A 22,310-nucleotide genomic window follows, 5' to 3' on the forward strand; every position below is an offset into this window, starting at 1 on the left:
TTGTTGTGATACTGAACCTGCTGGAGAGACAGATTTGTTTTCTTTTTTTAATGATTATTGTCTACACTGATGATTACTTTTATCCCAGTAAAACATAGGACAGCTGATTAATGTTCCGAGTAGTAATTTATGTTCTTTTGTAAAGGTTGCAACTATATCTGTGTTGTTTATGTGTTAGACTGCAGACTGTAAACCTCATTTTAGGAGCAAAGCACAAGTAGAATATGTGTCACCGTGAGGATAGACTGGAAATTAAAAAGCCATGATAGACAGTCCAATGGTGCTTTCCTCCTGCCTCTATTATCAAGCTAATAGCTGGTAAATCACAGGTCCCTCATTCTTCCACAAGCTTTATTGTGGATGCATTCTTTTTCCCAAATCATGTCAAACCATGGAATCCCTCTCAAAGTTGTCATAGTAATAAAGAAAATGTACTTTGAACATTTTTCCTACTTCCTGGTGTGAAATAGACAGACCAGGAAGAAGCCAGACTATTTTTAGCTAAAAAAGTATGGGAGGATAATATTGCCTGCAATGGTATTAAAGCAAATATCCATATGGATGCTACACTTAATACAAATCATGCTAAACAGTTCTCTATTAATCTGTTTATAGCCCTTTCTTTCACAGTTCTCATCATTAACCTTTTAACTTTAATATTGTGTCAAATACTTTGCCATCTGAATGCTGAGCAATTCTTCCTTGACAACATAATGTGGACTTAGTACTTTATATGTCTAACCCAGTACTGTGCTTGTGTGTATAAGATAGAAATATAATAGCATCTGACATATAATTAAACTGCTGGCTGCTATTCCACTGAAGTAAAAGGCTTGTTTGGTCAAAGATGGATCACAGTTGAGATTTTCCAAAACTTTATATGATGACATACTGCATAACAGTGACTCTGCTTGGCGTAGGTCATAGGGCAGATACCCCTATGGTGCATTAGGAGATGCTAGGGCTGTAAAGCTACACCTAGGTAAGGATATTAAGAGTATCCAGTTCTGTTTGCTGGTAAAGAAACCAATAGGTATGATGTACCCTGCCCGTGTAAACTGTCTCACCCTACAAAACAACACAGCTAGGCACAAACTGCCTGCTGGGAATGGTCCTCGAGGAGTTCAAACTCTGTTAAGTGTCCTTAGGGGTGGCCTGGGAGGGTGCTGGCTGGTATGGCCAAAAGCAGGACAGATCACATGAACAGTTTGCCAACACAGAATTGTCAGTTTCCCAGTAACAGTCCCAGGCACTATTGAATGCAGAACTACACGGTTAGCATGATTTTCGTGCTGGTTTCATACCAGTTCTTGCTGTTTAGCTGTAGACTTAATTCACCAGATCCCAAATTCATCTTGTCTGACCCGTTTGGGATTTGAACGATTAAAGGCGCCCCTTTCCCAAGTAGAGTACGGAGGGGAAGGCTGGCTGGTCAGGGGGATTTGAAGCTGAACACTGAGAGGTCTGGGCACACTTGGTTGTTTGAAGACACCAGGAAATACTAGGATACTAAATTCCCACCTATAATATACACAGTTAGGAAACAGTGCCAGAGCGTCCTCTAATTGCACAGTTTGGAAATACAGCCTACAGAAACCAGTAAAAGGAATAATGGAGTAGGCCAGAACATGGGATTATATAGGATAGACACTCTTGTCTTGCCTCTGTGCTTTGACAGCCTTCTATCCTGACTTCAGCTTTTTTTTTCTTTTTCTTTTTTTTTTTTTTTTTTTATGGTTTTCCTGTTTGCTTGGGGGTTTTTTGGTTTTATTCCTTGCTAGAGGTTTACAATCCCCCACCAGCAGCTCATCAGCAAACTGCAGGTTAGGAATCTGTGATGCCCAGAAATGCAGAAAAAGATATTTTTGGTAAAATGGAGGTTGAATAAGCAAATCTACAAAATTGTGATTTTTCTTCTGGCAACTGGAAATAACACAGAGGGGAGTAAACTTCAGTGGACTTTAGTTTTGGCTGATTCCAAGCATATTAAATTAAACACTCATTCTTCTTCACAAAATCAAATTAAAAAACCTCTGTCCAGGCTGTTTGCATCGTTACTGTGTGTATGTTACTATGGAATTTTATTTCAGAATTAAAGACTCCAATCCAAGATGATCACACACAAAAAAACAACCAAAAAACCAAACCCATAAGTCCCATGGTATTTTTCTAGGTTGTATTTTTTGTCCATGACATATTGTACATTATAAGCCGTTTGGATTTGGTACTTCCTAATCTAATTAGAAAATACTTCCTAAATATACTCTAGAAGTTTAATTGTTGCTAAGTAATTCTAGTACCTATATTGCTCGATGTGAGCAGAACCTAAAGAAACTGCGGAATGTACTGACAATGAAGAATAATTATGCATCTGCCCAGCGAATAATTTAGTACATTTTGGAGGGGAAAAAAAACCTCGGGGGTGGAAAGGCAGCTAGTTGCCGTAAGCAAATAAATGGCAGGAAGTCATACTTCATATGGAACTGAAATGACACAGTGAAGAACAAGCTAATAACTGCAGCCATTCTGCTGGGGGCAAGTAATTGAGTGACATGGGAAGCAGTTTTAGGAATGCCAAAAAATACATCATTATTGGCTATTTGATGGGACATGTCAAAAAGCCACAGTCGGCTAAAAATCATGACACATTTGAACAGATGTATCTATAGTAGCTTGGACAATATTCTACAGATGGAGAACTACTGCTCAGGAGTGACATATGCAAGGAAGACACTAAGGTATTTACACTCTGTTATAGCTCTGCTATATACATAAACTGTGAACAGCTTAGATGTGAAAACTCACCGGGTCCCAGCAAGACAATGTGATGTACTATATGGGTTGTGGAGATTGCTGGGTCATCTCCTTCTACTGAAAATCTATAATGGCCAATAATGAATGCGAGGGTTGCAAAGGAGACAGAAATTCTTACAGTCTCATAATAACTCTGTTCACTGCACTACACTGTGTTGTGTGTTGACTTCCATGTCAGTTCACGGGTCATAGTGGTAGAGGAAAAATAGCTATGAATATGGTGTTATTCCACGGGTGTTCTTAGCACTGAAAATAGGAAATAAAACTTTTTCCAGATCGCTATTAGATTATTGTTATTCTTACAATAAAACAGGAATATTTCACAGTAACGATGAGAATAATATTGATATTCTTATAATAAAACAGAAATATAGCCCAAGCTTTTACAATTGTAATTTTAGTAACTTCCATTGTTTGGTACTACTTCAAAATCAGTCTTGCTTGGCTTCGACTATGTCCCACGTATCTTCTGTGATTAGCCTCATTGCCTTTGCAGCAATTAAAATAACTCTCAAAAATGATATCCAGAAGTATACTCAGGAACAGTAGCCTTGGCCGGCTGTTGGCCAGTACCTAGACAATAATGCTGGTTTTGCACTGGGTAGACTCCAGTGGGATGACTTTTCTGTAGGCAGAACAATTGCTACCTGGGTTTGACTGTGCTGCTCAAGAGGAGCTGGTGTCCTTCCTTCTCACAGACTGAGCTGGCGAGGAGCCACTGGTAGAGTATTTTTTTACGATGGGAAATGTTTCCTTCTTAGGGTTATTTGGCTTATCTAAGTTTTCACTAAGAAAATTCCACAGAGATTTAAATGAATAAAGCCTTGGCAATCTCTTTCATACCTTTTGCCTTCTTTCTGAGGAACAACACACTTCTATTTCACTTTTTCTGCGTTAGGACTTCTAGTTTGTGCAGGGTGTTGGTGCTATGTGGCTTAGGGTGTTAAGGAGGTGTGCAGGGACCAGGTGTCCTTAAAGTCACTGGGATAGTGCCGATTCCCATCAGCCTCATCTTCTTCCAGTGGCATAACAAAAATAACACTTTCAATGGTGAGTCAAATATTACTGATGTTTCATATTGATTACTGAGTGTAAAGGTCAGTATGAATTGCACCTGGAACGCTTGAATGCCACCCCTAGGCTGGCTGAGAAGGGAAGCGATGGCCCTGCATCTGTGATCTTCAGCCCATCTGCTCCTCTGAGTGCCATTAAAAAGGAAGTGAAATGGAGGATGTATGATTTATAGGAAAGAGCACGACTGTTTTGTCACCTTCTTCCTTGCAAATACATATTGATTTGCACTTGCAGGGCAGGCTTTTTTTAAGGTGTTAGGGGAGTAGAATACAAAGTTTGCCAAAGCAAGCAACCAACTTTAGAAGTTCTAGGATGCAGCAGAAAACAAAAGTTTTGTCCTTTACTTCATAAACCATGCAGTTTGTTCTAGCCCATAACTATTACAGTAGAAAGCACGAAAACATCAGCCCTGATACAAAAATGATGACCAGCCATCAGCCCTGGAAAAATTAAGTCAAGCACCTTCTAACAATGATTTGTCTTAAAACAAACCCTCCGATCCACATTAACAGGCCATTATAGGGTCTTAAAATGGAAATGCATGTCTCCGAAAATGAGCAAATACATAGAAGAATGTCACACAATTGTTTATGCAGATATGATACCTTCTCAAAGATTTTGCTGGTAAGTATTATCAGTGGCATGTTTGTTACTAGGTGTCACGGTGGGGAAATAAAAGTATGGATTATAAATTATTTTTAGAAATGGAAACTGCTGCCACTGGGCATAATTCTAAAAAGAGGATGGAGATATTATAATCTGACAGTATTAACTAAATTGTATTTATGCTTTTTAATTCCATTTTGCCTTAGAAAAATTGCTAAGACTCTTAATGAAAGTTTGACAAAAAAGGCTATGTTAAAAAGGGGAAGGTCTGTTCTGGCATTGTCAGAGTGCCTTCTTTAAAGCACGGGAGAGGTTAAGTAATGCAGTACTGAACTTTTCATCACTGAAATCAGTAAAAATGAAAGGTTTCAACATCAGTATCAACCATTGCAGAGATGAAGGGGCTGTCTTACAATGTTTGCATTATTAAGGCTGGTTTTCAGACTTTTTTAAAAAACTTTTGTTATTCTTTTCTCATAAAATAAGACATAGTGCATATGTCCAGTCTACCCATACATCTCCAGCCAGCAACATTCAATTTGGAAGCAAAATAATCTTACACATAAGCAGTGTGAGCTGAAAGTCTGAAGTGCTAAACAGCTGGATTTTTATTATGCTGATCTTCTTCAAGTATACTCGGTTAAATTTACACAGTAAATGTTTTGTTTTCAGTTGTCTAAAACATTTTGCTGAGCATATTCCTAGCACGTTTCAAGCCAGAGTGGTGTTTGCAGAAGCTCCGCACTCCTCTTTTCAGCATCTGAGTCCTGTATGTTTGGTACAACTTCCATTATACAGCTATAGATAGCAATCAGCATATATGAGTTGATGTGATCATTTTGTGCCTGTGGGGCACACTTCATCCAAGGACCTCTGAGTTTGAAGTCTCCCAATGGTTGACAGTTAGGTGCAGAAAGATACCTCTTTTATTTACATTGAATTACCAGTTATCGTGGTCAGGACACTAGACTTTGATAAATGCCATCTTGTTGGTGCTGGATTTAAACCAGCTTGGAATAATTAGGTGATAAAATGAGAAAGCGTGAATGTCCTCTATCCACACTTACGATTCAAATATAACTTGTAATTGTTGTTCTGTTACAAGGAGAAGGAAGGTTTCCAGAAGAGCCACAGCCTAAGAAATTGGATTAAAAAGAGTCAAATGTCGAACTCACTTAAGGTAATGCCAGGGATTGCATTATTAATGCACGCAGATGTGATGTCTAAACTAGCAAATAGAGAATCTTATGTCTTGGAAGTTTGATTTTCCAGATTTTTGGGCTAGGACTGTGCTAGATGTCAGGCCACTTCAGGCTCTATTCTCATGAACATGTGTTCTGAGGTGTGCATGTATGTACAGAGTTGCCATTTTGCATTTTTAAAAGTGAAATTAAGGACAGTAGTATTCATCCTAGGAGCTAGACACACAAAAGACCGACACACAAAAATACTAGTTAATTTCATCCAACTTCTTAAAAATAATATTTTTTAAGAAGTTTATCTGCTTGAGTTTTCTAGGATCACATTCTTAGCTCTTTTCACAGCTTTTAAAATTAAAACTGAGGAGTAGAACTACTAATGGGATTCCAGAATCTGAAGATTTAGGGGAGGGAAAAAAACCCGACCAACAAAACAATCCCACAAACTGTGAAACCCCTTCACAACTGGCAACACTGTCAATACACAAATATGACAGCTACTACTAAATACAACATGAAAAGCTTCACAGTCAGTATTCTGTTACACATGGATTATACATGGAGCTGGAGTACATGAAAGCATCCATCAGAGTTAAGGTCCGTCAAGGGGCTGAATTTAAATGGGAGCACAGCCCATAAGGGGCAGAGAGACCTGAGCTGATCCACTGGACATAGCCCATTTAATGGGATGTTTAGAGACGCAGGTGTCATTGACATGCTGGGGTTTTTTTCTACAAATTTCCTCCACCTGTTACCCACACATACATGAGTCAGAGGTAGATTTGAGATATTTTCATTGACACTAGTGATCATTTTCACTTTTACTTTCTTGGCTGACATGAATTTAATTCAGCATCAACCTGTTTGCTCTGTTGTCATTAAGGATTTAAGTTAGCAACTCTTACTTTTTAAATGTCTTGGTCCCAGATTCCAGCTCTATTCAAAACAGAGGTGTGATCATACCTGTGCAGTTAGGAAAGATAATGCCTACAGGTGGTTTTCAGATGAATGACAGTTCTTTAGAAACAAACTGTTACTTAACTTCCTTCTTTTTACATATTCCTTTCCTGAGCAGACCTGCACAGATCACATGAAGGCATGTTTGCATTAGACATGCTGTCATGATTTGAGATGTGGACTAAACAAATAGTACTGTCTATACTCCAGCTTTGCTGTTAGCTTTACATGTGAGTTGCCTAACAACTTTCTTTTGCCTCACCATTTGTAAAGTGGTTCTTCTATTTACTTTTCTCTCAAGAGTGTTGTGAAAATTAGCACAAGCGGGCAACATTCATAAGGACCTTTAAACTTGTAAAGTGCTCCTAAACTTCTAAGTACTATTTACGTGAACTACACTTTCTTTGTTCAGAGGTAGATTTGAGGTAATATAACTTAACAAACATAACAATGACATACAAAACATAGAAATACGTATTACACCATTTTTTTAACCATCAGCTGCCAAACTAAAGTCATCTTGGTTGGTGGACAGTAAAGAACTGATTGTACGGGGTTTGTTGGTTTGTTTGTTTGTTTCTTTTTTCTTTTTTTTTTTTATATATATATATATATATATAAAGGAGCATTCAGAGCATTGATACTTTCAATGAATTCCAGGACAAGTAATTACATCCTACCATATCTACATATCAATTAGATGTGCTCTTTTTTTATTCATTTCCTGTTCCACATTACTGAGTTGTGTTGCTGTGCCCTGTTGAACAGTAGCCACATTCATTCTAAAGTTGGCAGCATTTTTGTGGCAGACAAAGTGATATCTTTATGTCTCAAAGATGATTCTCTGGATGCTTCCACAGACACTGGTTTTGCTCCGGGGCAGTCTGAGTAGTGTTGCTTTGGCTTACAGCAGCATAAGTGTATGTAAGGATTATGGTACAATAATAACTATATAAATATTGAATGGTTAATAATATTTGATACTGTGGACACTCGATGGATGTAAAGATGAATCCTGTGAGGCAGAGATTTAAGTACTAGAATAATATAAAATTCACTACTCAATACTGAAAAAAAAACCCTATCTTGGAGTTACTATTTACCCTCTTGGGTGTTTTCCCTTGACTTCATCGGGATGAATGTCACTACGGACTTTCCACTTCAATTAATTTACAGAACATTAGGCCCCTAGTATTTATACTGTGTGCAGTGGTGTGGTATCTGAGTTATAGTCAATAGTTATATCAAGTGCTATTCAATTACTCTTTTCGTTGGATATTATGGCAAATATCTTTGAGGGCAAAATATAAGATTCAGTGATCAAAAAAATCATTTATTTATGAGGGACATGGTTGAGAGCCCATGAGTAGTAAGGAAATCAAATTCTTTTCCTTTGCTTGCAAGCCCACTTCAGCAACTCAGCAGAGTACAGTGCAGAAAGAGAATGGGAAGAGGACTATTTCAGTTTGACTTTGATGGCATTGTGAGATACTGAGCCCTAAATTACTTTGAACTCCAGGCCAAATAAAAATTCAGGGTGCCAGTCGCCTGGCAATGTCATGCCATTTATTTGCTGGGATGTAGGGCCTAATACTACAGTGCTGAAGAAAATAAGGAGGTTTGCAGATGTCTCTAAAGGAAGCTGGATGTGGTATTTAAGTGTCTCACAGTCTTGCTTTATCTGGACTTTGATCCTTAAGAGCCATTTCTGTATATAAATCACAGTTTCCACTGATATGTACCTGCTCAGCATCTTTTAGACAGTGCACCTACATAATGGGTCTGATCTTAAGACCTATAGCATGAGCAGAAAGTTCCTTAGTTGTAGTGAGACTGGCCTCGGCTTTCAAAATAAAATTGGGCAATATCTGTGTAAATATTTGGTCCCTTCTTGTTGCAGCAACTAACTGAGGTGATCTGCAGTGGAAGATTAGGGCCTTGTTTTATAAAATTGAAACTCTGAAGTAACACTTTATGTTTGTGAAATCAGATAAAGGATCGCTGGCCTACCCGCTTTGTAGAAATGCAAGGTTTCTTAGCTTAGACATCACCAAACGTTCCTGAAAGACAGAATCAGATTCAACAAGGAATTAGGGTTTCAGCTGAAAGCTGAGCTGTTTACCAGGGAATAAGACAAGCCTTGATCTTTTTGCTCAGTAATCCTTTAATGGGCCAAAGGAACAGCATTTCTTTTCCTGTCAGGTAATTTACATACAACATTCAAAGGAGATAGTAGTGACCTTGGCTTGCACTAAACAGAGCTTCAGAGCTAAACTGTTTCTAGTGAGCCTGGCTGGTCTTTTGACAATACTCTTGTATTGTTTTGAGGTACCCACAATCCCCAGGCACAGATTTGTTCTGCACCCTAATTGGAAATGTCTAGGAAAGGTGGTGGTCTGAGAGACTTACAGCTAATTGCAATTATTAATGTGTTAATCCTGAAGTATCTCACTAATATATACCATGTTCATGTTTCTATTTAGCAAGAAAAATTTGTGAACAAGGACTTCAGTGCATATCAGTCTTGCTGACTAAACATCACATTTTGAGTTTGCTGTTATGTAAAGAAGTTTACTTATTGGAATAATGGTTTTGAAAGTTGCATACAGGGCTGGTATTCTTCAGATGAATACGTTTGCCTCAGATAAATTAAAATGTCGTCTTATGTTATGAAATCAGGGCTAGGTGTACTAATGGAGACAATCTCTACATGCAATCCATAGAGGCCCTTAATTTTGGACAACGCCAAGAGATGCACACGGCAGTTGTGGATGAATGTATGTACACAGCCTGTACATACATATCTCTGCTCACCTAATTCACACATAGACACATTTGAATATAAACCTATATATCATTTTCCTTCTTTTAGCAGAATGATAGTGATTTTCATACATATTTCTCAAATGCCACCATAGCCCAATTGCACTGGAAGACAAATCAGTATTCAAACTGTCAACAAGGAAGACTGATGTTGGTCGTAAGTCCCTATTATCTGAAAGATTTGACATGGACTTAAGTTGGGATCACTTTTGATGAATACCATTTAACTATCATTACCTGATGGTTCATCTACACATGGTAGAATGGAAATAAAATTATGCTGAAAAGTACTCATAAATGTGTGTGCTATTGTTTATCAGTGTAGCATCACAAAACTTCAGCTCTGGATCACATGTTATTAGAAGTACTTAAGCACAGCACCGAGTCCAGCTCTAAGAGTGCAGCTATGGTTGTGTCAGAGCTTGGAACCGCACATGCTGCACAGTGCTAGGAAAGAAGTTAGCTCTATACACCTCCTAACATTACCCCCTACCCCAGTAAATCTACTTGATTAATGACATACTGATATTTTATTAGATTATTGTGCATCACCACTGCACAAGCACCCTCTAAAATTTCATATCCAAATTTCTAGGCTTATTATTTTCTTGAAGTCAGTACTTTTCAGAGCAGGTTGTGCTGTATTACGCTGGCTGGCTCATAAAATCCCATGGCATGTGAAGATCTGAGCTTGTACTTCTTGCATGTTTTTCCCACTGTAATGAAATGTCTTTGAAATAGGCAAGAAACACATGCACATGCTCTAGGATGGCCAGCCATGGGGAATTCCCATAGGGTTGTGGGAGAGCCACTCCTTGCCCCTGCTTTCTTACATGGAGCAGAAGTCCAGACTCCAGGTGAGTATCCTTACTCCCACAATATAACACCAAGTACCTTAGCTCTGATTATAATGCAGGTTTCATTTCTTTCCTGTCTTCTCTGAACTAGACAGTGGTCCCCCTCAAGAGGCTATTGCATATTGCTGTCTATGATACAGCTAGACGGTATGGCAGAAGGATGTTGGCACTCCTTCCTCTACTGCTTCAAGAAGCAAAAAATGAACCTAATCTAATCATGTCTGCATTGTTTTGGGTTTAGTTTGAAACTAAGTATCAAATATAACCATTATGACATGAATGAATGAATGATGTGAATGCTGTCTAACTCTCTACTTAGCAACTCCATTAACTGCTGTCTTTTTTTTTTTTTTTTTTAAATCAGATTACACTTCTAAGGCTAAAGCATGTCGGATGCCTGGAAGCATTTCTGTTTTCAGTGAGAACCTCTGTTAACATGACACAACCCCTTTAAAATGCAGACATGCACTCAGCAAATTTGATAAGCCCTGAGATGAATTTAGATGCACAAAGATGGTGAAGCAGCCTAATCCTTCCTACAGAAGATAATGTTTAAACAAATTTATTTCATTCAATGAAACACCTGAACAAGCTTATTTAATATAGTCTTTGCATTTAATTATCTCTGCTGAGGGGTACTTGCCATATTTCAAAATATGATTATTTCCTTTTGTATTAATTATTTTAAGATCCTCAAAGGAAACCTGGCGAGAAATAAAAAAAGGGCTCTTAATTAACCTGAGCCACCAGAAGTCATCTTTTTGGAATAGGGAAGCCGAGATAGGGGACTGAAAATAAATAGTACTTTAAAAATCAGGCTCTCTACATGAATAATGAAGAATAACTGCTAAAACCTGAAAAGAATTCTGTATGAATGAATTGTTGCTAGGCATTAATATCAAAGGCACACTTACACATTAAACTGTCTGGTGGAGAAAAGACAAAAATAGAAAAAAATAATTCTGAGACTAACTCAATACAGTGAAAATTATTGGCAGAAGTCAAGGAAGTGTAAAATTATGATATACCCAGAGAAAAATACAGCCCAGAGTCAGCATCTCAGTTCTTTTCTTCTCTCCTTTTGCTCTTGTGGGGTTAGCATAAAGGAAGCTATTCCTTTTGAAAAGAATTTATTCCCCAATATATTTCTGGCAAGCAGTTTTACCATGAGTGCTCTCACTGCTCAATCCAATTACCCTCGTGCTTGCAGCAGGGAATACTGTACACGAAAACAGGAGACCCTGTTCTCCCTGCCACAAATAGAACTGCAACAGGGCTTGGATGTTTTTACTCTAGATAGCAAATTAACAGACTATGGCAACCTATATATGAGTAACTAGATAACTGCTTTTTTTGCAGCATCAGTATTACATGAAAGGATATTTGCAACATGGGTTTGCACAGAATGAATGTAATTGTATGTATGTATCATCTGAAAGCGGCTTTGTACCTAGGCACAAGCAAGAGGGGAATTGTGCCCATTGCAGGCAATTGTTTGGTATTGCACTTCTAGGCTTCTCTTGTTTAACCATTTAACTTGTTGCTGTGCTCCTCCAAAGGCTAAAGAACTTGAAAGGATCACGTTATGTGCACACCTTTACAAGAAGTCAGACAGCACCTCGGTAGGTGTGAAAAGGGATCAAAGCCAGTTTACCAACAGAAGTACTTTTGCCTTTTATTCTATCAGGCAATTACACAAATTTTAATTTCCAGTCAAAGTGAATGCAGTTACCAGATCATACTACTCCTCACCTAGACAACAAATTAAACTGTTTCATGCCATTCGTAAAATTAATTCAAAGTCAGCTCTCACCATTGAAGACAGCTTTGTTTTTTTCCTTAGTTTTTCAAAAGGCATGAGGTTTACTTCACTTTTCTGCAGACACTTTGTATATGTATTTATATTACCCTTTTGTCACTACTGGTCAATCAAGCGCACCTGATAAAATTCCCTGGGGCTCAGCCTTGGCATGGGAAGTGTGTGCTTTCTCTGGGAAACATTCAAAATTATAGGAAATGCTTTTGAAAGATAGGAAATGATGAGGGGAAAGGTGTTTTCGTGTTTTCTGATCCTCTATGTTTGTGTTCTTGCAACTGATTATATTTTCACAATCGAACTGAAATATATTGCAGTTTTATTTGCCACAGAATTGGATTGAGGCCATTCCCAGCGATGGCATGCTGGACGAGGTGGCAGCATGAAATCCATACTCCTCCCGTTTGCCCATCTGCAAAGCTGCAGCGGGTTCAGCACATCACCTCACTCTCGCATCACCCTTCCAACACTGTCAAGATATTGACATCGCGTGGTGACTTCAAAGATGAAGGTGAATTGGACTCAGCTTGTGAGGTCGCAGGGAGGGAGAGCGGGCAGCTACAGGGCCAGAGCCCTGCAGCCCAGGCCGCGGGTGGCAGGGCCCTCGGGCGGCAGGGCCCACAGCTCGGCTGCACCCACGGCAGCCACCTGGGCCTAGGCCCGGTCCGGCCCCGGTCCGTGCCCGGCTGGTGGCGGGTCCTCCGCCTGCCGCAGGCTCCGGGCCGGGCTGCGCCCCTCAGAGCCCCCGGGCCCGGTTCGGTTCAGCCGCTGCGGGCGGCCCTCTCCCTGCCCGCACCCGGGTAACCCGCTGACTGTCACGGACACCCGGGAGGGGCTTCAACCCGCCGTGACCGCAGGGCGCGGGGGGCGGCGAGGCGAGGCGGGGGGAGGCCGCGCCGCAGCGGGGGTGGAGGAGGAGTGGAAGAGCACCGAGAGGGGAAAAGCGCGGGGGGCGTGAAGGAGCGGGGGGTGAAAGGGGAGTGCGCGGAGAGGAGGCGGCGGCGGGGAGCGGAGCGGAGCGGGGCGGCGGCGAGCTGCCCGAGCCAGCGGGTGAGGCGGCCGGGCCATGGCGCGGCGGGACGGCGGCGGGCTGCCCCGCCTGCTGCTCTGCCTGGCGCTGTGCGGGCTGTTGCGCGGCGGCCAGGCTGGCGCCCTGCCCGCCCACGGGGTGCCCCGGCCCTTCGGCGCGGCCCCGCCGGCGGCCTGCAGCCCGCGCTGCCAGCACGGCGGCCTCTGCCTCGGCAACGGCACCTGCCTCTGCTCCAAGGGCTACGAGGGCGAGCTCTGCCAGCACGGTAACGGCCCGGCCTCGCACCGCGGCGCCAGGCGGTGCCAGTGGGCGGGAAGGCGGGGGCGGGTTGCGGTGGCATCCCCCCGGCGGGGCGGTGGCGGGCCAGGGGCGGCCGCTCCGCACCTCGCCGCACCTCGCCTCGCCTCGCCTCGCCTCGCCTCGCCTCGCCGCGGGGGACAGGCGGGGAGCGCCCTGCCCGGCGTCGCCTGCCCGCGGCTGCGGGGGTCTCTGCGCTCCGGTGGCCCCTGGGGTCGCGTCTGGGCCTGAGCAGGCGTGGGCGCCATGCTGTGCCAGCCTTGCTGCGAGTGCTCCCTCTGGGAGCTCTGAGGGGCTGGGGTCGGGAGCAGTGAGAGAGGGGAGTGGCTGGGTGCCTGGCAGGACGTAAATAAGGTGCGGTGGGAGAAAGGGGATAAAGACACCCAGGTTCTGGCGAGGCAATGGCAGCAAACTGGTAGCGCACGCATCTCCTTCGTGAAGACACTCACGTAGGTGGGTCGCCCCAGCCGTTGGAAGTGGCCGCGGTGTCAGTAGATACAGCGCTTTACCAGTTGAGGGTGGGGTACATGTCAGCTTGTTGGACAGGCTTTTGCATCCACTTCCTTGTATAATTTTTCCAGTGCACGTTTAAATACTTGCGTGAGTGAGGAATGGTGCTTTGAGAGGCTTGACAGCTTTCCAAGCCTCAGCAATGTTAAACTGTTATTTTCTAGGTGCTATTAGTGAGAATAGTGCTAATGAAAAGATCAAAAAAGTGTGTATAAAGTAGGTTATTTTCTGGATCTTTTGTTGGAGTACATTGTGCTTGTAAAAATACTGGAATTTACTGCCTACCTGACCCACAGAGTCATCTGTACATCCCATTTCCATGGTAGGAGGCGTAAAGGTAGGGAACTGAAATCTCTTCCTGGTAATGTTCAACGAGAGACAAAGTATTTTTGAAAGTATCCCAATATGCAGAAGTAAACACTGGGGAGAAGAGTTTAGGTTTAAACACTGTTTAATGTAACATGTCTGATTTCTAATTCCTTTTTTTCAGAAGTGGCTATTGTGGCTATTAATTGCTAAAATTCACTCAATATCAGGAGTTCTTTTGCTTGACATGTTGTCCTGTGCGAAGAGGTGATATAATCTGTACAATATTTGTTCTAGTTTTCAATGCCTTTCATTTAAAATGTGATTTATTTTTTTAAACTCTGAAATGGGATGCTGAAAATTTCATTCAGCACTGTAATCATTCATGGAGTATTGTTTTATTTAGAAGCTAAGGCTAGCAGGTGGTGACAAATGATGTGTAGCTAATGTGCTGTGCATTGGGGATGAGTAACTGCTATATGCACTGTTCCAAACAACTGTTGGATCCTAGACGTTTTGGGGCTTAGGGGAGATGTGAAAGACTGTTGGAGATGCAGATCCATTTTTGAATTAGAGAGGTGAACTGTCTGGAATTGTTAAGGGAACCGCTGAATGCTCGCTCTGATAAGGTCATCAATGTAGAAAAAGATTTGGGTAGATGAAGTTTCATCCCTTGTTCTGTCAAGAAAACTGAACTGGAGACTATGTGAAGTAACAGTTTTTCTTAAATTGAGAGCTCTCGTATGGCATTTCCAATGAACTGAAAGCATCTGGTAAAACAGTTATGCAAAGCTGAGTGCTGAATGGTTCTTTCATACATCTGTGTCCTGTATTTGCATGCAAATACTCATTCTGCAGATACTAATGTGAAAAGTCCTCTGTTCTTCAGTTGGGTTGTTTGAGAGTGCTGTAAGATTAGGAGGGCAAAATCAGTGCTCGTCTTTTCCCTTTTCTTCCCTGTTTCAGACTTCTTACCCATCCAGTCAACGATAAGCAATGTGGTGAGAGAACGCATCTCATATCTGCAGTTAGTTCAGTTGAGACTCTGAAACACGTGGGTCTCTAAAATCTGTATGCGAATAAACAAAAGACACCAGGGGTGATTCAGGAATTACTTATGAGTGACCAATCTGACTGAACTTACCCAGAATTTTGCAAAATGAAGATTTTTATTTGTGCCTTATCCAACCTGTCCAGGCTGTCCGTAATGAAAAAGTTGCAGAATCTGTGACGATCATAGGTGCTTTTCTCCCAACAGATAATTACAGTTATGACAAAAGTTACAATTATCTTAGATGGTTTCTGAACAAACACTGTTTATTTCAGAATAAATAATATTTCAGAATAAATAATCTGAGAGGGCAGATGAGACAAAAAAAAGAGGGTGGAGGAGAAGGAGGTGGTGACTGACTTCTGGAGACATTTTAGAGAAGCGGTATGAGGAAATGAGCACTTAGTTTTACTGGAGATGTATGTAGGAATCCAGTAGAGCGTGAAGTCTAGTATTTCATCTTAAGAATAGAAGATACCCCTGAAGTTGCAACATTTTTTTATTATATCGTTTCTTCTTATCACTTCTTTCCTCACCTGTCATTTCTTGACTTGTTATCAAAAACTTCTTTGGCAGTCCAGCTTTCTTCCTTTGTTCTTTTTTAATATGACTCGCTTTGCTGCCTGTTCCGTCTGGGGTCCAAAAGCTTCCTTAGTTTTGAGTGGTTAAAAGCTTAAAATAGTGGAGCGCTCTCTGTGCAGGGAAACAAATGTTTTCACCTGACTGGCGATGTAGGATGGCAGGGCAGATATATCTTAGGAAATGTGAAGACAAACTGAGTACTCGGAGACTAAAATAACGTGAATTTCTTATGTACTTAAGTAGTAATTTTGGTAAGCTTCACCAATATTGATCCAAACTTTGTTTGTTTTCTGTCTTAACAGCAACATGTTATCCAAAATGCAAAAATGGTGGGGAGTGCCTCAGACCTGGGAAATGCAGATGTCCACCTGGCTATGGGGGTAGATACTGTCATAAAGGTGAGTAAGACCCAAACAAATGATAGCTTGGAAAGACAAGGAGTTTGAAAACAGGCAAAATTAATTTGGAACTTCTCAAGTCCAAGATCTAATGCAGTTTGAAATAATGACCTTAAATCCTTAGACCTCTGATCTTGCTGTCAAAAAATGCATGGCCTGGAGGATCTGCATACTTGCAGGAGAATGGGGTGAAGTATATGTGCTGAAACGTGTTGTGAGAATCTAGAGAATTCTGTCCCTTGTAAAATACCTTGTTTATGTTACATAAATATTCTGTTTAGCTCTATAACAAACACTTTAGATAATTTAATGAAATTAATTTTATAGAGACGTATTTCTACATTAGGTGTTTGGAACTTGTGTAGTATTTGCAAGATGGTGATATTGAGGGCAAGTCGCTAAAGATAAGCGTGGCAATGTATTGTTGATAGGTAATGGGAGATGGAGATGAGAAGTGGCACCAATTCTTATGGTTTTATGAAGTGTATTGAATATATGCATGGACTGGAAGAGACAATCTAAGAAAACGTTATATTGTTAAGAACTGATCAGGCTACTGATGATAACTTGAGTTCTGGGATAAAAGAAGAAAACTTGAAATAGTTTTGGGGGAAAACAATATCCTTGGGTAGGCAAGATATCCTCAGAGAGTGAAGGAAAATAAAGCATTGCTTTTGTTTCAGAAGAAAAGCCTTGCACTTAAAAAATTCTAGAAGTTCTTTTTGAAAAGATGTTCGTAAATTAGTCGGGCAGTCGTCAGTGTACTGAGAACCTAATAAGCATTCAGTCTGACTGGTCACAGCAGCCAACAACATCTCACAGAATTCTCTGTTTATGCTTGGTGTTTATTCTGCAGGCATTTTCTTTATTTCCTTCAAATATGAAATAGCTACAAGAGTTTACTTGGAGTGTAACTTAATGAGTACTTGGGGAAGGAACTTGGCTACCTTCTGCAGCTCCCTGGAGTCTTGTTGTTAGGTTGTCTGGTGTTTGGCAGGGTTTTTTTGTTTCTTTATTTGTTTCATTTTTTTAATAAAGCTGTGTTTGGTGTTTTATGAAGAAAGAATGTAACATGGTAACATCTGTCTAGGTCTGCAGAAACTTAAACTGTATCTCTGGCTTATTAACTGGACTGAATGGGAGTTCAGCTGCCAGTGATAACAATTTGATATCAATATTGCTAACATTATAAAGGAATAAAAAAGATGAGGAAGTAGTGTCTTCTAATGAAGATCTGTATAACACAGTACTGTTGTGTAATGCCTTGGGAAATAACTATGCATTTTGAGTAGGCGTAACAGTGTTGACAGCAGTGAGGTAAACTGGAGCATGGGTCAGCATCATTTTCCAGAAAAAGGATTATTATTTTTTTTTTTTTTAATATCTTAAAGGCCATCTGAAAGTGTAGGTTTCTGGGGTCTTGACAGGGAGCTTGACATTCTGAGAAGAGCCTGAATCAGAAGTAAGGCGAGAAGTACTACTTAAATAGAAAAAGCAGAGCGAGGATTCAGTATACGCAAATACTACAGTCTAGACTTGGATTTGTATCTGAGTAAAAATCCGACTTGTGCTTTTTACCATGTTATCCCTGTAAGGCAAAGGATGTGCTTGTGCTGACCTTTAAGGTGGACTACCGTGGTGTGTGGAGCCTAGATATACAAAATTGCAGCATGGTGCAATATGCTATTGCAGAATCGCACAGAATCACAGAATGGGTGAAGCTGGAAGGGACCTCTGGAGGTCATCTTGTCCAATCCCTTTGCTCAAGCTGGGCTAGCTAGAGCCAGTTGCCATGGTCCGTGTCCAGACAGCTTTTGAATATCTCCAAGGGTGGAGACTCCACAACTTCCCAGGCCAACCTGTGTTTGGTCACCCTCACTGGGAAGCCATGCTGACTATTCCTGATGATTTTCTTGTCCTTAGTATGCCTGGAAATGGTTTCCAGAACCACTTGTTCCATTACCTTACCAGAGATTGAGGTGAGGCTGGCTGATCTGTAGTTCCCCGGCTCCTCCTTGCCCTTCCTGAAGACTGGAGTGATATTTGCTTCCCTTCAGTCTTCACGCACTTCCCCCTGTCACCACAATCGATGAAATATAATCAATATTAAACACATTAAGTTATACCATGTGACAAAGAAATATGCCAACAGGCTTTGAAGAGCTTTTCTAGCTGTACTGGAGTTCACTTGCGTGTCCTTGCAAGTTCAGCATTTGTGTCAAATCCTCAGCTGAATCATGAGCTGAAATCATATTCAAAGACTGTGGTAGAACAGAGATTTGGACTTTTTTCTACCAAGTATCAAGCAGACATCCCAACTGTCCGTCATTCTAATGAAGGATAGTTGTTTCTCTTCAGTGCGGTGAAGGTAGTGTGTACATTTACATTCATGCTTGTGAAAGGATGCATTTGATTGTACAGAACAGTGATTATGCCATGTTTCAAAGATGGTGTGCACCACAGTTGAATACCAATCATATGTCTGGTATAAATAATGCTTTGTTAATGAGTCCTTCAGGGCTTCAATGCATAGAACAATTCTGGAATGAGGAGGCTGACTTACATAGTTGGCCTTTGGGAAGGCACCACTCAACCTGGCTGTAGTTATGGGTTTGTTTGTCAAGGCAATATCCCCTTCTCTTCTTCCTCTTGTTATGTGTAGGTCCTGTCAGGTAAGGAACTGCATGAATTCTTGACCACATGTTACTGGCTCACCAGCTATGATTTGGCAAGATTGATAAGAATATGTACGTTAGTAGTTACTGTGGTGCGGCTGTTGAACAGTTGGTTCACAGTTGGGGAGGGGAGGAGCTATGCCATAGTGATAATTATGTTTGTTTGTTGGTACTCTCAGGCTAAATGCTCAAAAAGTTAAGAACTTTAATCTTAACTGCATTTTGAGTTGACATTTGCAGACACAGTTTTGTCATCCTCGCTCACTCCTTACAGAACTGTGCCTTGCTCTGAATAGTTGAAATTTTAGTCTTTGCAGATGTGATAGAACAAGTAGTTGATGGTAGACCAGCTGTTTAAAGATAATTATTTGATATCCTATGCTGCTTCTGAAATGTGCTGTGTATGCTGTTCTTCCGCAGTAAGCTGTGAAGGAGGCTGTCAAAATGGTGGGGAATGCATCTCTGTCAATGGAGTTGTAAAGTGCCTTTGTGCTTCTGGCTGGACGGGATCAAGATGCCAAGAAGGTGGGTATCTACATTCATGAAAATATTGATTAAAAAATATAACTTAAGTTACAAAAACATTTTAGAAGTATTAAGAGGCTAATAACTATGGAAAAGTCATTGTAGGTCCTTCCTTTCTGTAGTAATACATTATTGGTAAACACTCAGATAAAATACTGTGAAATTATTTTGCATTAAACTGTACATCTGTTAACATTTAAACCAAAATTCTTAACACAGTACACAGTTATTTTTTTCCATTTCCATGGCCCTGGAAATGCCTTCAGAGTTACACCAGTTGAGTATCTAACCTGGAAGAAAATGTGTTTTGCCATTTTAATTTGTATCATCCTGAATCTTTCATTCTGTCAGGATTCTTTAATATCAGTTTTATAAATCCTGCTGACTTACCCATTCTTTTCTTCTAGCAATTTGTCCTCAAGGTTGCCGGAATAATGGAGCTTGTGTGGCTCCTGGGATTTGTAGCTGTCCAGCTGGATGGGTCGGTGGAGCATGTCACTTAGGTAAATGACTTCTGACATTTTTTGTTTATCCTGTTCTCTAGTTGTTTGATTTACCAGTACAGCGTTCAAGTCTTTGGTGCCTAACAAAGCTGCTAGGCAAGTATCTTAGAATAATAAAGAGAGCTGCTTCTGCATACCGAGGGTCTTACAAGTATGCATAAGGAGTAGGTGGCTTTTCAATTTGGTCAGAAAGACAGAACTTGTCCACTTTAGATAAATTCAGATTTTGGTTGTCACCAAATTCATTACTTGGTATGTCTTGTGAAATATTTTCTATAAATCAACACCCCGGTATAAACACCTGAAAATGGCCATTACAGAAACACTATCACTTCCTACGTGGGTTACAAGCTTCATTAAATTTTATGGGCATGGGAGATTGAAACTTGCTTCTCACTTCGGGGATAAGTTGGCAGAATCAACTCCAGGTGCTCTTAAAAGAGTAAGAGGAAACTGGCTATAGTCAGGATTAGTACTGACTGACACTGTTGCTGAACAACCACATGCATTTTCCCAAATTTTGATTCACAAAAGCAGATGATGATTACATACAAAAACTGTAGGGTACCCTTCTCTGGCAGGTCCCTGTATGCTCACAGCAGCACTGCCCTGGTCCTAAAGCAATAATCCTAAAACTGTAAAAAGAAAAGGTTTTTGTTTGCTTTCTGGGAGACTGAGAGAAAGCTCATTTAAACATTGTTTGTGAATGGGATATCGTGGGTGAAGTCCTGTGCATTTGAAAATTTTATGTGGCTGTGGGAATCTAGATCAGCTGGTGTTAGTTCTTCTGCAATATATATGGTCAAGCAAAGAATAACAAATAATCACAGAATGGTCAGAGTTGGAAGGGACCTCTGGAGATAATCTAGTCCAACCCCCTGCTAAAGCAGGTTCTCCTAGAGCAGGTTGCGTGGATCACATCCAAGTGGGTTTTGAATGTCTCCAGAGGAGACTCCACAACTTCTTTTTGCAGCCTGTCCAGTGCTTTGTCACCCTCAAACTAAGAAGTTTTTCCTCACATTCAGATGGAAGTTGCTGTGTTACAGTTTGTGCCTGTTGCCCCTTGTACTTTTAGCATTCCTATTTGACCAGCAAAATGCTTACCTTTTGTGTTCATCAGTGTATTGAGATAGAGGGTGGTATTAAAAGGTAAGTGTGGGAGATGCAGAGGAACTTAAAAATGCTTAGCTTCATTCCCTGCACTAGCAATAATGGTAGAAGTGTTCAGGTTCTTAGTGTCAAAATAATCACTGTTACTGAATTAACTAGATCTGCGTCCAGTTTGACTTCTCTTGGTGCAGATGCTCATGAGCAAATTGCAGGCCCTGGCTTGTTAACTGAACTGGTATGTAGCTAGGGGACAACTAAAGCTGTGCCCACTCCTCTGCCCTTCTTGTGGGGGAGCGGAAGGGCACTGTGTGAACAATAGCTAGTGTTTGGTAGCTGTTTCCTCATGGATATGGATCCAAGAGCCATCTGGAGTAAGTTTCAGCAGGAATTTTTATTGTTCCCTCACTTTCATTGAGACATCCATCTCAAAAACAGCCTGTGCCTTAAACAACAACAGAAATGATAGTATTTTAAAAGGGGAATGAAGCATGAATAAGACTAGACATGCTGTGGCTGTATTCCAGTGAAGGCCACGATGCCATAAATTGAGAGGCATTGCTTTTCAGTTCTTCCATTATGCTTTTATTTATACCGTCCCAGTGTGGTCACCAGGGAACAATTCTGCTAGCACAGTGAGACAAAGAAGAAAAATGAGCCTGTGTTGTGCTGCAGACATAGCATGTATCTGGTCTCTCATTTCAGCTGTATGTAAACTACCTTGTCAACATGGAGGAAAATGCATAGCTCCAAACGTGTGCAGATGTCGACTGCCGTACTCTGGTCTACAGTGTACAAAGAAAAGGAAGGAATGAAGCAACTTCCACAAAGATAAGCTGCTTTTGCTTCATGTAGCTCTTCCTACAAAGATGAAGTTTGCAGCTGTGGGGAGCCTTAAAACAAACATGGTAACTAATTGATTTCAGATAGCTTTTTGTTTTCAGTATATTAAGTAAATGCTTTTCTGTATTGAAGAAAAGTATTGCTGATAACACAGCTGTTGTAAGTGTCCAAGTATGTGTAGTGTATGGCACATTTTCTTCTGTTAGCATTTTCTTTTCTTTGTAAGCAGAGGTGTTATGTCTTGGTTGATACAGCTGACCTTGGAATGAAATTTGCTCTTCAAATAAAGTACTTCAGAACAGATCTGTGCTCTTTTTGATTTTTTTTCCCCTTTGAC

The 22,310-nt window shown here is 40.9% G+C and overlaps 1 protein-coding gene across 3 annotated transcripts; it reads left to right on the forward strand.

Moving 5' to 3' along the window:
- The first annotated feature begins 5 nt into the window (after window positions 1-5).
- On the forward strand, window positions 6-22,276 carry LOC308062107 (uncharacterized protein). 3 transcript variants are annotated; one of them, XM_080383076.1, is made up of 6 exons: window positions 6-11,952; window positions 12,479-12,657; window positions 16,225-16,320; window positions 19,416-19,520; window positions 19,928-20,023; window positions 21,836-22,276. In XM_080383076.1, exons 2-6 carry the CDS (start codon window positions 12,504-12,506, stop codon window positions 21,943-21,945), a joined length of 561 nt encoding a protein of 186 aa, XP_080239202.1. In that variant the 5' UTR covers window positions 6-11,952; window positions 12,479-12,503; the 3' UTR covers window positions 21,946-22,276. The 3 variants fall into 3 exon arrangements, with proteins under 3 accessions (XP_080239202.1, XP_080239201.1, XP_080239200.1); XM_080383075.1 differs by having other exon boundaries at window positions 6-12,657; XM_080383074.1 differs by lacking the exons at window positions 6-11,952; window positions 12,479-12,657 and adding an exon at window positions 12,670-13,441.
- The last annotated feature ends 34 nt before the right edge of the window (window positions 22,277-22,310 follow it).

The sequence above is a fragment of the Falco punctatus genome, assembly GCF_963210335.1.
Source record: "Falco punctatus genome assembly, chromosome: 4".
NCBI classification, from domain to species: domain Eukaryota; kingdom Metazoa; phylum Chordata; class Aves; order Falconiformes; family Falconidae; genus Falco; species Falco punctatus.